We start from the raw sequence: 16937 nt of genomic DNA on the forward strand, positions 1-16937 counted from the left end.
TTGTGAAAAACTAAGAGAGAGCTGTTGAAGAGATCCTCAACTGCTTAGGGTTGATGCTGCTCCACTAAGTTGTCTTAATTTTTGTGTGATTTCAGCCAATTGAAAGTGTCTGGACCAGAATTATCATTATTCCAAGGAAGGTAGTTGGCCATCCAGACCATGTTGCCTGCCATATATCCAAGCAAACTGCAGGGATTTTGACAGGGAGTAGGGGCTGAGGGAGGGTATGTTATAAAAAGGGAGAAGAAGAGCTTGGGATATGTACTTAGGTTGTGTCTGACAGCATTTGTGATGTTAGACAGCAAACCTGCCTGTAGTAATACTAGAGACAGCTGTAATCTGGAAGCAGTACACTCAATTTGTTGCTGTCTTGAAGATGGTACTAAGTAGATAGAACTAATATATCCTGCCTGACTTGTGCTTTCACTGTGCAGAGCTGTTCTGAAAGTTACTGTGGTGCTAGAATTGGAGAGTTGTGCGGAGTGGAAAGAACTGGTTAAATAGGGTGAGCTTTGGCCTCACTGATCTTGTCAGAGCTGTCTCAGTGTCTGAGCAGTCAGACAGACTCTTGCTCCTCTGTTCGTCTCTGGCTTTGGGTGCCATTGGCTGCAGTGCAGCACCACATCTGGCTGAAACCTTCCCAGAGTGCTGGGTGCATGGTGGAGGTTACCTGAATGATTCTGCAGGAGCCAGCCTGATTCTGGAATGGATGGTGATGACTCAGGTAATAAACTCTTCTGCACCCAGCCCAAGTCAGTGGTGTCTTCTCTGCATTTATCTGCAGCGCTTCAGGTTGGATGACTGTGGTTGAAAACACTTAACTTGGAAGTCAGGTCCTGTCTGTGCTTCTGCTTCTTCATAGTGGCTGTATTGCTTCCTGAGCTGTCCTGGAAGAGAGTGGGCTGAATTTAATGCTGACTAAGTAGTAAACCCTGTCTACTAAACTCGACTTTACTTTCTTTCCTTTCCCACCAGCATCCACAGTTTACTTGGCTGGCTGATGGGCTGGACTTGGCTTGTCCAGTAGTTGGCTAGCAGGCATTGCCAGTGGCCTGACAAAAGCCTGCTTTGCAGGCTGGATCCAGCCCTTGGTTGGTTGTCCATTTGTATTCTAAACAAATTCCGGTTTGACTCCTGCCTGCTTTTGTGTCTGCTACCTGGAGCAGGGCTTTGATATTAAGCTATTTCAAGGATTTAAAATTTACACTGAATCTTCAAATTTTCATGTATGTGTACCTTCTCAGTAATATTTGTGAAGAAAAGCGATTTTTAAAAAAAAAGTTCTTTCTTTTGCCATTAGTCAGAACTCCTAACAAAAGGAGAGATATACGTGGTGTAGTGGTGTACAGGAAGAGAAAAGCTTATATTATTAGGATATTTCCTTTAAATTTCAGTTTCATTATGTAAAGTACACTACGGGCTCTTGTGCATTTTAAGGTATTTCAGATCTTTTGTGTCATTCACTGCTGTTACATAGTTGAGAAGATGTATATGAGAAGTCCTGCTACCTTAGATGTGTAATCAAGTAGTCATATGGAGGGGATATTCATATTAATGTGCAGGTTATTTGTTGAAATTAGTGAAATCTGAGTCAGGCCTCTTATTTGGAGTTGCAGTGTCTTCTAAACTGAATTGACCTGTTTAGACCAGATGACACGTCCATATAATTTTACTTTGTTAAGCTAAATTTTTTAAAAATTTCATTTTAGGTAAGCCATCATATCCTTTAGTGTAACTAAGCCCTGAAATGCAGATGGTCAAACTGCTGTATTTAGAACAGTGCAGCATATTGGCAGAACAGTGTTAACTGTACACTTGTTCAGTGTCCAAGAAATGGAGCTGTGGAAGTTGCAACAGGTCACTGGAGCATGGCCCAGGTCCTGTTTGCCTCCCTATATATTTACTGAAGTGCTTTCACATTGTTACAGCATCTGTGGATTTTTCTTCCCTGTCAGCTTTTATGTTTACTTGTATTTATTGGTAATTTTTGTGGCTTTTGTTGGTGCAGGGGTGAACTGATTGTAAAGGTGTCTGTTACCTTTGCTTGAGTCTACATAAAGTGCACAACATATGGTTGCTCTAGTCCTATTACAGTACTGCAGTTGTGAGAGGTATGTAGCTCCAGGAGAAGGCAGTGGATGTTCCTGATAGCATGTAACTGTCTCCTAGATGTCACAGCAGTAGAGAAGTTAGGGATAAACAGATTCGTGTATAAGGGAAAGTGTTTGAGGGATGTTGAGTGAGTGCTAAGTATGGATAGAATCACCTGAATTTTTCTAAACATTCCTTCACTGCAGAATTAGACTGTGTACAGTGGCGATGAAAATTGGAAAATTAGGTAAGTGTGAACACACAGAGAATTAAAAAAAAAAAAAACAGTGGTGTTGTTTTCCACCCCCTGCACCCCCCATCCTTCTATTAATGAATTATTTCTTTGTAAATATTCACTGTAGTTGTGTGTTTTGAAGTGCAGCCTGGTGCTTGCTAAGGCACTTCATGGATGTTGTGTTCCTTCAAATGTAGGAGACCACAACATGGATGTTAAGGATCAAAGAAAGAATAAAAACATTTCCTTTGTTTCTCTAGAAACAAAATAAAAATGATCTGTCAAATTGATAGTGAGAACTTAAAATTCAATTTCAAAGTCTCACAGAATATTATAAGTAACTCTGCAATGATGATTTTGCTATTTATATAGGGAGAATAATTTTTCCCCCAAAATAAGTATTTTGCACATTGTTTTGGTTTACTGTGTGGTACTAAATGTCTGCTTCCTCTAGTGTTAATTGTATGTTGCTATCTACCAAATGCAGGTTTCACCAAAAAATTTGGAACATGAAAAGGTGATTAGATTGCACGCCTCAAAGACCTGAAAATTAGTTCCAGAATTCTTGACCATTTTGCCTGTTGAACCTCCTCAGTAGTAGTATCCTACTAATTTTGCAGCATATTTAGGCTGGAGTGTCCACTTGGTAGGGAAGTATGATAGAGGTACCTCCCACATGGTGGAGGGAGCTACAGGCCATGATTTGACGCCAGTTGTCTCCTTGGGCAGCAGATTGCTTTCAGGTGCTTACTCCCATGAGCTGCAGCTGTGCTCTTGTGGTTTTGGAGGTGCCTGTGGTTCAAAAGTGACCTGCAGTTTCCAAGAGGTTGAGCAGCTTGGGTTTGTGTGTTGTTTACCCTGAAGAAGACAGTAGTTTTAGCTGTCCAGCAGCTGAAACAGTAACAGGTGGTGCTGGTGGTTACTTGTCCTTCTCTGGTGGTCACCGATTTGCTCTGGTTCAGCTCAGCTGGTAGTCATTGGTGACTGCTGGAATCGAGGCAGGTTGTGCTCTAGACAAAACCTCAGTAGTCTGTGCTGGTTTTGAGTCTCATTCCAAGTGGGCAAACACCTGCATCATTAAAGCATCTTTTGACATGAATTGGCACCCTGCTTTGGCTCAGGGGCCAAAGTTAAATGACTGAAGAGATCAAAAAGTTCTTTTATGTGTTCAGGTCAAAGTTGATGTTTTGTTAGGATGATGTCAGACAGTCTTGTATGTTACCCATGTTGTGCCAAGGGAAAAAAAAAAACTTTTCAAACTTAACTTCCTTCTTTTAGTGTAATTACTGAGATCTAGAGCAGACTGGATACTAAAGTTTGGTAGTATGGTTTGATTTTTTTTAGCCATGTTATATAAAGGAGCTGACAGATGCATCAGAAAATTTTGTATTTGAGTTCTAAACAGTAATTTTCACAGCTTAGATTCTCTACTAAAGCATTGGTTGTGCTTTGTTGGAGAATGTGAAACAACATAATTCCTGTTACAAATGTGACAAAACAAATAAAGTAAGTTTCTGTTTTAACTCCCTGAACTGTGCCCTTCCAGAGATAGGATTTATACTCCTAAAAAAAAAAAGTTTCATTTAAGGCAGGGAAGAAGAAGTATGTTAATTTCTAGTGTTTATTTTTGAAGCCTCTTCTTTGTGGAATATATATGTTTGAGGCTGAAATAGATTGCCTTATCTTCCTGTTGTTTTTACTAAACGTAATGCCTAGGTGTTCTGTACTCTAGTTGGATCTTCTTTTCAGTGCATTACAAAACTGGTAATTTTAAACCAAGATAGTAAGAAGGAAAAATGGAGCCAAAATTTTGAAAGCAGAACCCTTATATGAAAATGTTAGTTCAAGAATCCATTGAACTTTCCTTTTCAAAGAAATTTTAAGTATTCTGCCTACTTATCAAAGAACTTGTGCATATTTATCCTTTTAAAATGTCGTATGTTTCTTCAGTTAGTTAGACAATATCAAAATAAAAAGTTTTCTGAGATGCTGTCCTTCTAATCTCTGTTGAAGTTGTACAAGTGTTCTGTGCCTTAAAGCTGCCTTTTGCATTTGGTATTTATGTTGAATGGCACCTGCTTGAAATCAGTATGCCCCCAGCATTTTAAATATTTACTTTTAAAAGCCTGCTTTTTCTAGCTGCTTTGACAGGCAGCTGGTATTGTCTCATGCCTGACAGATTTTTGCTATGCATAACAAAGTATTTTACTATTCCTTTTAAATGGAATGCTGGACCAGGTACAGGATTTAGTTCATGCTACTGGTAGTTTGTTCCTTCATAATTTGTTGTTTAATGTTCATAAATATTAATATTCCTTTTCACTGATTAGATTAATGTATAGATCTAAAAATAGTCTTGAAATTTAGGCAATCACGTTTGCACTAAAAGATCAGCTTGTCCATCAGTGTAGTTAAAGTATAGCTGCTTTTTATAATATTGCCTTGTGCAAGCTGTTAGACTTCAGAGTTCCAAGAGAACTGTGCTTAGAAGGTAGATCAAAAATAATAATGGAAGCAACACCTACTGAATTAGTGTATGTAATAAACCTCTGCAATGATAAGAAAAATGATGTTCTTGTTTCTCTTATGAGTATAATGGGTATTTCCTGGGTGATGTATAGGGTGAGCATATATTTTAGTGTTCTTACCAGAAGGCAGACAGCCTGCTTGAGAAAGTTCTCTTGCTTCTTTCCTACTTCCTGTCCTCTCTTCTTGGAACAACATTCAAATAGAATTAAAAGCTTTGTACAAGAATGCTTGAAATGCTTGTGAGTTTGACTGTGTGAGAACCCATTTTACACTTCTGGCAGATTTTCAGCGAAGCTTAGCCCTGTGTTTCTTGAAGCTATGACATGCTCTAGAGCAACAAACTTGCACCATCTCTTGGGAACCTGGGTCATTAAGATAGAAAGGGACAGAGTGGGATTCTCTTGTGCTCTGCGAACAGAGCGTGCCATGGGGCCACATCCCACCCTTCCGCATTTAAAAAATACAGCGACCAAACTGGGAGGCGAATTTGGTGAAGGCATGATGCAGTATAGGTAACATAAAAACAAGTTACAGGAGGAAACATGGTTAAGCAGAAACACTAAATTATGAAATTTAATTATGATAAGAATAATTCACTTCCACTCATCTTAAATCAGACGCATAAAATTATAAACACATGATCAGCTATCGCTTACAATTGAATATCTTTCTCAGAGCCATCAGCTGTGTGTGATACTTTTGTTTTTTTAGTGTTAATATGCAAGTATCTGATAAGTTTGGATTTAATTTCTAGTTATTTTTTACAATTTAGTGTCTTTATGCCCTGGGTAAGCATCACTTTGCTAGGTAGTTGAAAAATTTGAATAAGTTAATTAAAATAAAAAGACAACCATTTTATTTATTTCATTATCTTTTTGTTCCTCAGATCTGAATATGTGAAAATAAACACATACCTATATATTTGAGTGCATGTATGTATATGCATACAGATTGCAGATATATTGCATATGTGTGTATGCTACAGCTTTTATGACCAATACAATAATTTCAGTGGTGCTTACTGCTCAGGTGAAATTCTGGAAAAAAACAGTTTTATTTGTTAACATTGGAATTAAAATAACTGGTTCCTTTCAATTCATGGATGGGTCTTCATTTTCAGATAATAATGGATAGGTTTGAATGCACTGTGATTCAGGGAATCTGATTAGACTGATCAAGCTGCTGTACTTATAAAATAAGAATATTCTAATATGATTGTGGGCGAATCTGCTATTCTGCTTGACCACATTATCCATGGCTTAACTTTTCCATCAGCTTCTGCCATGCATTTTCACCATGATTAATGAAGTAATGGGCTACCTAAGGGTAATGCTGAGGAAGATTAATGGTTAAAAAAATAATGGATTGAGGATTTTTTGGTTTTCACATAAAAAGTTAAATAGCCTACTTCTTTGACCCTTCTTTCAGTCTGAGCCCTTTGGTGGTTGCTTTGCTCATTCCCTACTTGCTGGCCTGGAGAATATTCCCTTTAGAGCGATTTATGAAATTACATATGCATTTTTTTTTTTTTATTGCACTCATCTTGAATCATTTGTGCAGTTTTGGGCACCACAGTATAAGAAGATACAAGCCTATTGGAGGGCAGCAAGGATGGCAAACGGCCTAGAAGGGGAAGCTGTATGAAGGGCAGCTGGGGTCACTTGGTCTGTTCAGCCTGGAGGAGACTGAGGGGAGACCTCATTGCAGTCTGCAACTTCCTTGTGTGGGGAGGAGGAAGGGCAGACACTGATGTCTTCTCTGTGGTGACCAGTGACACGACCTGAGGGAACAGCGTAGGATTGCATCAGGAGAGATTTGAGTTGGGTATTAGGAAAAGGTTTTTCCCCAAAGGGTGTTGGGCACTGGAACAGGCTTCTTGGAGAAGTGGTTGTGGCTCCAGTCTTGCCAGAGTTCAAGAAGCATTTGGACAATGCTCTTAGGCATGTGGTGTGGTTCTTGGGCCTGTCCTGTTTTGGACTTAATGATCCTTGTGAGTCCCTTCCAACTTAGGATATTCTATGATATTTGGATTTTAACCAAGGTTGTGTTTGAAAGGATGTTGTCTTTAAGAGCCTTATTTGATTTGCAATGGGAAAAACCAAAAGTTATTTCTAAATCATGGGAATAATATGAAAGAAAGAATATTCTGACTTGAAAGACAGAAATAGGACAATTGAAGAGATCTGTTTGGAGAACTAAAGAAGTTGGAAGTGAGGTTATGGACTAAGAACCTCAAGTCAAAACACAAAACACTTTCATTAATTGTCTTACAAAAAAGAAATTGCATTTTAGCCTGGTTTCCCAATGACAGTAAGCTTGTATGGTCATTTGGGCTTCTTTCTTCCTCAGCAGCTATTGATCTCTGATGACCAGTTCAACAAGGCTTTCAGAAGACCATTAAGTTGGTACATGTTTTTTGACTATCAGCAGGCAAAGGAATGAATCCCAAACTTTTCCCAGCTGTGGCAATTCTTTCCACTTGTCAGCAGCTGAACAGACATCAGACTTAATGTATTGGTTGGCCCATGGGGAAGAGTGTAGTTGAAAATTAATTAGTGTGCATGGGTTTCTCTACAGTAACATAGCACTTGCCAGCTCTTGCCTTAGAGTATTTTAGTAGAAGACTTAAAAGGAACGGAGGTTACTGTGGTGGAAAATAGCAGAGAAATCATTGGAAATCCATGGTTTCTTGGATTTTATTGCTCAAAGAACTGACTTCTGATGTAGGAAAGAATTCTGAACTCACAGTAGAAGTATGTGATCCTATTTTTCTTGTTATTTACTTATTTGTTTGTTTACCCATGGGTGTACTTTTTGTTGCAGTGGTGTGATGAAAGATTCGACTTCCAGGCTACATTTTTACAGTGCTTGGCAAAACATGTGCCAAATATTTACTCGGCTGAAATGGACCCCTTGGTGGAGAAACAAGAAGAAATGGTCCAGGCAGCAATATTATACCCCCTGGAATGTTATTTGTTTGGGGAGGACCCAGATATATTCCTGGAGAAACTACAGCAGAGTGGAACCTCCCAGCTGTGTGGAAAGGTGTTCAAAGGAGGGGAGACAACATACTCTTGCAGGTAAGGATGATGGTGTGTTGTCATCAGTGTTCCCATCTGAAATAATGCAGGAAAGTGCTTGAATAAAATCAGTTGTGCTGCTAACTGGTCATTGCTTGTGTCATGGTACTTCTTTGCTTAACTGATTTGTTAATGGCAAATTAACAATGATAATTGTTAATGCAAATGGCATTTGTTTCCCACTTCAAACCACTTTAGAGTGAGGAGAATTGCATATGAAAAGAAGGCTCAGCAGAGAAATGGGGAAGGAAATGGTACTGAAAAAGTACTGAAAGCTATTGGTTAAAAGTGTTGGATTATAGGGTATGAATATGGAGTCTTTACCTGAAATGAGGGATACAGTACTCACCCTTTCAAAGTCTGAAACAGAATCCAGCATTTCTGAGCATCATCAGTCCTTTGCTTTGGCAATAGCTGTGGGACCAATGGTCATTTTTCACCTTTTTTTCTCATCCTGCAGTATATTAAAGGTGACATCTCATTGATTTGATAGAATTAATTGTATTAATTCCTATTAATACGAATACATTAATGAGTATCATGAATAAAATATAGTAATATTAAAAAGCTAGCAGTTTTTATGGTGAATGTAAAGATTGCAGCAGTTCTAGCAATTGATTAGCATTAATATGATGTTATTGCCATAGTTTATTCTAATTCTCAGTTTATTTTAAAAGCTTAGAAAATTTAATTAGAAATACTAAGAGAATATTATAAAGGATGAAAAGCACTATCAGTAAAAATTCCATCCCTTAGAGTTTAGGAAGTGTCAAAATAAAAGCTCTCTATAAACTTTGTTTATTAGTTTCACTGTAAAGTTTTAATCAATCACATACTCTTCAGCCTTTTCCAGAAAACAGGTGGTGTTGTGTATGAAAGGAGAATGGTCTTTGAAGAAGTCCTGCTGTGTGTACTAGACAGTGTATAGTGAGTGGGACAACCGTATGAAGGAAAAAGCAGGACAAGGCTGTTTAGTGCTGCTAGAACAAGAATAATTCTCTTCCTGCCTCTCCAGAATTCATGTATGGTAGCAGGCAAAAAGACAAAGCTAAATGTCTGAGTTAGTCTCTTTCTTTTTTTTTTTTTGAATTGCAGTCTTGGTATCTGTTTGCTTTAAGCTTCTAAAATGCTAAAAATAAAAGATACTCTGCAGTTCTGAAATCTGAATGACTTGCATTTCAAATCCAGCAGGCACTTCTGCCTTCTTTTTTCTTTGATTCATCTTTCAGTAGATTTATGGTAATAAGTGAGTGTTACTGAGGTATTAAATAAAATTAATGATTATTATAATCTGAAGGTAATTCATTCTGTAATCAGAATTACCATGGTATTTTAGTTGTACAAGAAGTTTGAACTAAATGTAGAACAATGGTATAGAGTAAAAATTTTGATATGTTGTCATTTAGCACCTGTCATCTACATTTTGCATAGAATAAAACAGCATTTAAAGAAAAAAGTGGCTGTGTTTTAAGGAAAAAGGCAATGTATAAAAGTATGTATGTGAAACATAGAATAAAATGGAATTAGATTGTCCATGAGTGTAATTCCCTATTTTCAAGTATTTAAATGCATGAGTGAAACTTTACAAGTTACATTTCAAAGTATATATTCCTAGCTTATTTAGTAAGAAATTATTTTCAGATTTTAACTTCTGTTTTAAAAATTAGAAACATAACCTAGTAGACGTGTAGCAAAAATTTAATGAGCAAACTGACTACTGACTGATGTTGGAAACAATAATAAAGGTTAATTCAGAGTCCTCACTGGTTTTCCTAGCTGCTTATTCTTAGCAAAACCAGAAAAAGTTTTGCTAAGCAAGTTTTGAAAGTGGAAATTGAGCATGTTTTTGACAGAATTTGACATAACAGATTTGACTACATGGTTCAGATTTAACAAGACTGGTTGCTCCATGTCACAGAAAGATGATGAAAGTCAATGTTTTTATAATTTGAATCTGTTGTTAATCTCAATTTTTCTTTTTTTTCAGAGCAACATATTCTTTTGTGCATGAAAATTTCAAGTGTTTGTTTTAGAAAGTTTTCCACTTACCGTTTTTGTTGCAGAGACTGTGCAGTTGATCCGACTTGTGTGCTCTGTATCGACTGCTTCCAGAATAGCATTCACAAGAACCACCGGTACAAGGTAGGAAAAATCTTATTTTAACAAATGGTACTTGTAGCTTTAGAGAAGTTCTTTTGAGGCTATAATAAACTGCATATAAGCCATTAGTAATTTTATTATTGAAAAAATAAATTCTGGGATTTATGAGTTACCTAATCTCTCTCTCTTGTGTTTCTAGCTATGTAAAGCTTCTTCTAAGAACAGCTACTTGCTAACTGAAGAAACAAAAGAGAAAGGAATTTATTAATGCATGAAGTGTTATTCTCTTTGGCAATTTCATGCAAGTGTAGATCAGAGCAAAGAGCTGTGACTGTAAATGGCAGTTGTGTCCTCAGTCCTAGTCGGCTCTGTTGGGATATAAGTAAGGTGAAAACCCAGGGAAAACAGACAGTAATGATTACAGAACACTTTGGAACCACATTTGGGCTGAGAAGCTGTTGTCATTTCCCTGTTTTTCAGTAAATTCTCCAGGCAGAACATCAGCTATGGAAATAGGTAGTCATATGGGAGCAGATTTGTAGCATTTTCATCTAAAGAATACAGGATGTGCTCTTTATATAGACTCACAGAATAATTTATTTTGGAAGGGATCTAAGGAGGTCACCTAGTCCAGCCTCCTGCTCAAAGCACATCTAATTAGATCAGGTTATTTTAAAATATTTCAGGTAAATAACAGATTTTCAAATGTGTTTTTATTGGGTCAGAGATTTTTTTTAGAATTATTACAAGATTGGGGATTTGGAGGAAGCTAAGCATAATTGTTTTTGCCTGAATTTTGTCTGAATTTTTTGCCAAAATGGAGGCTCAGAATTTGTACTCTTCTGAAAGTGCAATGTAAAGTTAAAGTTACAAAAATGTATTTAGATGCTGATCATGTCATCTTTTCTTTGGTTAGAAGTAGAAGAACTACTAAATGTCTTTTTAATATGCACTTTTTTTAATATTATTTTCTAACTTGGTGAAGTAATTTTAAAGAAGGCATTAGAAAGGTTTGCTATTATTTTGTGAATAAACCCAGAAATATTTTGCCATTTATGAAACACTCACCAGTCATAGGCTTTTTCACTTACTTTCAAGTTAAATTTATTTACGACTTGCATACCTTTCTGTAGCAGCAACTCTATTTCCTTCTTTATTTTCTGCTCAAAAAGTTTATCTTTTACCCCCTTTCTCCTCTGGTAAGTTTCCATTTATCTAAAAAAAGTTGCAGTAAGTCCATTGGTTATGCAGTGACTCTTCTGTTTTTAAGTAGGTGTTTATATTTGTGTTAAATAATTCACAATTCTATTTTCCTCTTCCCTTTTATGGGCATATTTAATGACTGAAATACATGGTTCTTCCAGATGCATAGCTCCACTGGAGGTGGATTTTGTGACTGTGGGGATACAGAGGCATGGAAGGCTGGACCGCTGTGTACTAAACATGAGACTGGAACATCAAGTTCTCCAAAAGAAGTAAGAATATTGCTTAAAGTGAAATAAAAAATATTTAAAGGTAAAATAAGAAGGTAGATGTTACCTTCTTATTTTAAAAAGTGCTTATTCCTGTATATGTATTGTTTAACTCATGTAACAGGTTCAGTTAAGTTGAATCAGGATTTCCTTGGTCAAGGTGTTTGGGATCAAACATATATATTAGACATCCTTTGGGTTTTTTTGCTTTTTGTTTGGAGACAGTTTCATCTACCTGACTTGTGTGCTTGAGTCTTTCATTTGGAATTAATCTGTAAATAATAACTGAGGAATTAAAATTGCAATTTCTTGTTCTTTTCTTTGCTAAATATATTAGTTCTTATTTACAAATAATTGGTTTCCCAGAGGTTAGCACGTTTAGAAGTTTGATTTTAATATTTTCTGTTTTCTACATGACTGCATTACTGAACAACTGCATTTGTCAGTTATGTCTGGTGTGTGATCTGTCACTATGACTAAAAAAAAATTTCTGTGCCTTGAAACTGACCTTTTATGCTAGAATATCTCATGGTTATTGTACCTCATAAAGGAGCATATTAACAAAAAATATGCCATCTTACAAGGAATTCTTAAATAGAATGTGGGCAAATCAGCCGCTTCAGGTAAAATTTGGGTTTTTTCAGAGTCCTTCATTCAGAGATAATCAGGATGAAAAACCTCAGCATTTGTCATTGCAAGCAGACTCCCAAATCCCTGATGGTTTTGTAGCAAACATACTGTTATTTATAGTCTGGTCAAAAAGTCAAGTGGAAAAGGAATAAAAAGTACTGGCCTTACAGAAAAATGAGACAAAGTTTTCCTTCACTTTTTCATCCTTCTTTTTGAAGAAAGTTAATGGATTTCAGGATAAAAATGGTTGAAGCTGCAATAAGGAGTAATTTATATACCAGCTGGAGCTTGTTACTTGATCTGCACTGCAAACTTTTGATATCTATGGGAATGCAGAAAGCTGTTAAACAGCTATTTTGAATGCAAGTTTAAAAAAAAAGTGAAGCTAACACATTTGATGAGACCTTCATAGTCTAGGCCTAGATAAAACATGGATGTGTAAAGAAAAGTATATGAAACTGTTGGAATACTACTGAGAGCCCTTGGGATGAAATAACTGAAAAGAAGAAATTAGGTGAGGTTAATTTGCTTGAAAATTGTGAAAAAGATGATTTCCTGATTATAGTACAAGTGTGTATATGTAATTTACGCTATATGTATTAGAATTTCCTGTTATATTAATGAGGTACTCTACCAACCTCCTTTTAATTTTTTTAGGTTATTTTCCATATTAATATTATCTCATGTTTTACAGAATTCTGAATGTCAGTTGAATGAAGAAATTATGGAGCATTCTAGGAGAGTGTTTCCCTCTGTGATAAAATACATTGTAGATATGCTTATCTGGGAGGAAGAGAAGGAACTGCCTGTGGAGCTCACCATTAGGTAGGGAGTATTTCCGACTTTCTTTTCAATTCATTAGCAACCTGAAATAGTCTCATATCATGCAGACATTAGTGCTGAAATCCCTGTAAACAGCACAGTGCATATTTGATGTAGAATTATGTAGAGAAAAGCTTTTGATGCTTCATGGGAAAAGTAGTGTGTGACTGTCCTCCATCAGTCACTGAAGGGAAGTGCTCCTGAGCCAGCCTGATCTACAGTGAAATGGCAGGTCTTAGTGCCCAGGGGAGGAAATGTCAGGAGTGGAGGGACCCACCAGGTACCATTGACTGTCTTGGGAGACACTGATGGGGTGTTAAGGGGCAGGGGAGCAGAACTGAGCTGGCAGATTTTCAAGGATGCTTTTCACAGTGCTTGAGAGAAAGATGTGGACAAACCTTTTAGCAAGGTCTGTTGCAAGAGGACAAGGGCTAATGGTTTAAAACTCAAGGATGGTAGATTTAGAATAAATACAAGAAGGAATTTTTTTGCAATGAGGGCAGTGAAACAGTGGAAACACCAACCAGAGGGTTGGTGGATGCACCATCCCTGGAAACATTCAAGGTCATGTTGGATGGGGCTCTGAGCAACCTGATCTAGTTGAAGATGTCCCTGCTCATTGCTGGGCTAGATGAACTTCGAAGGTCCCATCCAACTCAAACCATTCCATGATTCTGTGAAAATGGAAAAAGGCTGTGTACCACATTTAAAAACAAATGGGTTCATAAAACATTAGAGAAAGGAAGTTATAAGGGAATATCAAATTACTTCTAAGTTTCTCTTTTGTACTTGAAACATAATTTCTATAGCTTTTTCTGGCATAGATTGTGGGGAGGTGTCATTAGCATGAAGAATATGCTTGATTTACTTGAATACATTTCTTTTTATTGTATTTGGCATTCTTCTCAAGCTATCAATTAAGCTGTATTCGGTAGGACACTATTTACAATTTTACTTTTATTTGTATGTTATGTTACCTTTTTCCCAGCAGAGAGAAGGTAGACAGCTACTACTGTGTCCTTTTCAATGATGAGCACCACTCTTATGATCATGTCATCTACAGCCTGCAAAGGGCACTGGGCTGTGAACTTGGTGAAGCCCAGTTGCATACGACTGCCATAGATAAAGAGGTTAGTGCCTTTGGGTGATTGGAGAGGGTCACCTAATCATTAAGAGTTACTCCTCCAGTTATAGAATCTTTGGTTCTGGTTGCTGGAGCTTGAGGAAAGAAAGGCACATGGCTGAGCAACTCTTAGTCAACGCTTATTTTTCTGATGTGGATAACTTGTTTAGGAAGCACATATCTCTGGTTATACTCTGCTATTTCATGTACTTTGTGCCAGGAGGAAAGTTAATATGGTTTGTATTGAAATTATTCTGCAGAAATCTTTCATCTGTTTTAATGTGTACATGAATTTTCCTTATTTAATAGTAAGATAGCTGGACTTTACTTGGTCGTTGTGTTGTTAATTTGGTTAACATTTTTCCTACAGACAATTATGTTAATTTTTATTTGCTTCTTGGTGTTTAATAGCATGGTGAGTGATGTTTGGCCCTGTTTTTTATATTGTGTATTAAAAACATAGCAAGGATTAGACTTGTGATGTTTTACGTTTGCTTTATATTGGTCTCATGCTCAATATTTTCTTAAACAGGGTCGTAGAGCTGTTAAGGCAGGACATTATGCCTCTTGTCAGGAAGCAAAAGAAGAAATTAAGGTAACTTCCTAAAGTAATTTTGTTAAAAAAACACCCCATACCAACCTAATTAGTATTAACCCTGAGCATTTATTTGACTGCCATACAGTCTTTAGCTTAGTACTTCCATGGTTTTATAACTTGCCTGTGAAGTTTTTGGAATTGAATTTACACCACCACATTTGAGACAGGTATCTTCAGAAATAAATTATTAAACTGTTTTCTTTGTTTTGCTTGGGTAATGAAAATAAGTAATGAAATAAATATTGTTTTATTTTATATGTACTAATATTTACCTGACTCCTAGAGGCATTCTGAAAATGTTTCTCAACGACCTCTTCACGTGGAGGTTCTGCACGCTGATGTTATGGCACACCAGAAGTTTGCCTTGCGCCTTGGTTCTTGGCTGAACAAACTCATGAGCTATTCAAGTAAGCATTACTGGGTTTTGTTACAATGATGCCATGCCAGTATTTGAATGAATTAAGCAGTGTTACATATGATATTCCCTTAATTAAAATACTTTGTTCTAATTAGAAAATTAATAGTGCAGTGGCATGGGTGATGATATCCCTTAGCAAGGTTATGAGAAGCAGTACTTTTCTGTTCCTTCTTGTTCAAATAAATGTGTTTGTTTCCCTGATGGAGCACTATCTCAAAGTTTTATTATTCTCACTTTTAGCATCACATACACTCAGTGTATGATTCCTTTACTTAAAAGCTTCCCTCCTCAGTGCTGGTGGAAAGCCACAGAGCATCTCTGTCAGTGGAAACATACATCCTCTGCTTACATCAATTTTTGCTTCAGATTTGATAGTTGTGATTCATTAGAAAGTGTCAATAAAACAAGCACATTAAAATCTTAATTTATAAAAATTTCCAGTAGTGGAAAGTCTATTTGAAGCTTTCAAGCATTGTGCTGGTGTTTGATGATGCTTATGGTTTTAAAGACTTCTGAATCAATGTACTTTTGATTTGTTACTGGTTTTTTCATACTTATGTCTTGCCACACTAAAGCCATTATAAAATTTCTCCACACAGTACAAATTAAGCTCTACTCACTCCTTATCCTCCTTCTTGATAGGTAAATCTGGTGGTCTGCTTTAGCTCCTTTGTAAGCTTTAATAAAGTGAATTTCTTCTCAATTTTTCTAAATACTTACTTGAAATACATAGATCAGAACTGTACTTTTTTGTTATTCTTTACTGTGTTTTACAAGTTTTAGTGTTCTGTTCTTTTGTATTTATTTTGCCAACAGTATTTTCTTGCTGTTCTGAATTCCTCAGACAGTTCTTTCAGTTGGTACAAGTTTTTTGAGTATGGATTATTTCAAAGTTTCTAGTGAAAGTTTGATTTTTATCCAGGCAAGTTAACAGATATGTTGACTTGAAACTCTATGTTTCAGGAGACTCTAAGTACAAAGATTGAGGTCAAATATTCCTGTCCTTCTGGATTATATACACAGAGGCTTTATGAGCCTGATGTTCTGTGCTCAGCTGGAGCCTTGATAGGTGCAAGAAAATACAAAAGTATTTCTGAAATTCTACAAAAGACTGACTTTCAAGGCCTGTGGCAGCGACCAGAAGAAACTTGCCTAGCCCTGAGCATTTCTGTGCTGGCATAGTAAAGGCTTCTTGTGGATCTGCTTTGCAAAGCTGTCTAAATTATTTTCATTTTAAAATACTCCTCTGCATCACAGGGTTTATTAAATTAGGTAGGCAAGGATAATAGGAAGAAATTAGTGAGGCAAAGGGTATGTGGAAGTATATTAATTGAGAAAAAAAGTTAAAAGTAATTCTTATTTAAGTGCCTTCTTTTTTTCTTCTTTTAAGTAATAGAATTAGGTAATTATAATTTTCTCGTGTCATATAATTTAATTATTGAAACATTCTTGTACAAATGAGTAGTTTCATCCCTACAGGTGACTTTCGCCAAGTCTTTTGTCAAATATGTCTCAAGGAAGAAGCTGGATCTGAAAAGCCCTGCTTTATAAGCAAGTTGATGCTATGGGATGCAAGGCTTCATAAAGGTTTGTTTATCCATATAAACTAAAGATCTGTCAAGTTAATTTTTCATGTGTGCAACATATAGATAAATGTAAGTGCTATGTGTGTAGAATTACAGTTCTTCATGGTTTTTTTATTACAGTTTTTATACAGTCTTAATTTTTACAGGTGAGCTAATATATAATATATATTTGGGATATATATTTGCCACCTCAATTTGTCCTACTTTATGTATCTTGAAAAATCTTTTTACAGAATGCAACTTGACACTGAGT

At 36.5% G+C, this 16937-nt stretch overlaps 1 protein-coding gene across 5 annotated transcripts in view; it reads left to right on the forward strand.

Moving 5' to 3' along the window:
* Positions 1-16937, forward strand: part of UBR1 (ubiquitin protein ligase E3 component n-recognin 1) — a 58116-nt gene that overhangs the window by 1614 nt on the left and 39565 nt on the right. For 3 of the 5 annotated variants that reach the window (XR_008437496.1, XM_053979857.1, XM_053979854.1), the window contains exons 2-9: positions 7679-7935; positions 9999-10077; positions 11400-11510; positions 12832-12962; positions 13948-14089; positions 14615-14677; positions 14964-15087; positions 16578-16685. Coding sequence is in view for 4 of the 5 variants with exons in the window: in XM_053979857.1 (XP_053835832.1) it covers positions 7679-7935; positions 9999-10077; positions 11400-11510; positions 12832-12962; positions 13948-14089; positions 14615-14677; positions 14964-15087; positions 16578-16685 (1015 nt within the window). In the remaining variant the exon portion in view is untranslated. The remainder of the gene's footprint in view (positions 1-7678; positions 7936-9998; positions 10078-11399; positions 11511-12831; positions 12963-13947; positions 14090-14614; positions 14678-14963; positions 15088-16577; positions 16686-16937) is intronic. The other 2 variants (XM_053979856.1, XM_053979858.1) reach the window with 1 other exon arrangement.

This window comes from Vidua macroura, chromosome 6 (genome assembly GCF_024509145.1).
Source record: "Vidua macroura isolate BioBank_ID:100142 chromosome 6, ASM2450914v1, whole genome shotgun sequence".
NCBI lineage: Eukaryota > Metazoa > Chordata > Aves > Passeriformes > Viduidae > Vidua > Vidua macroura.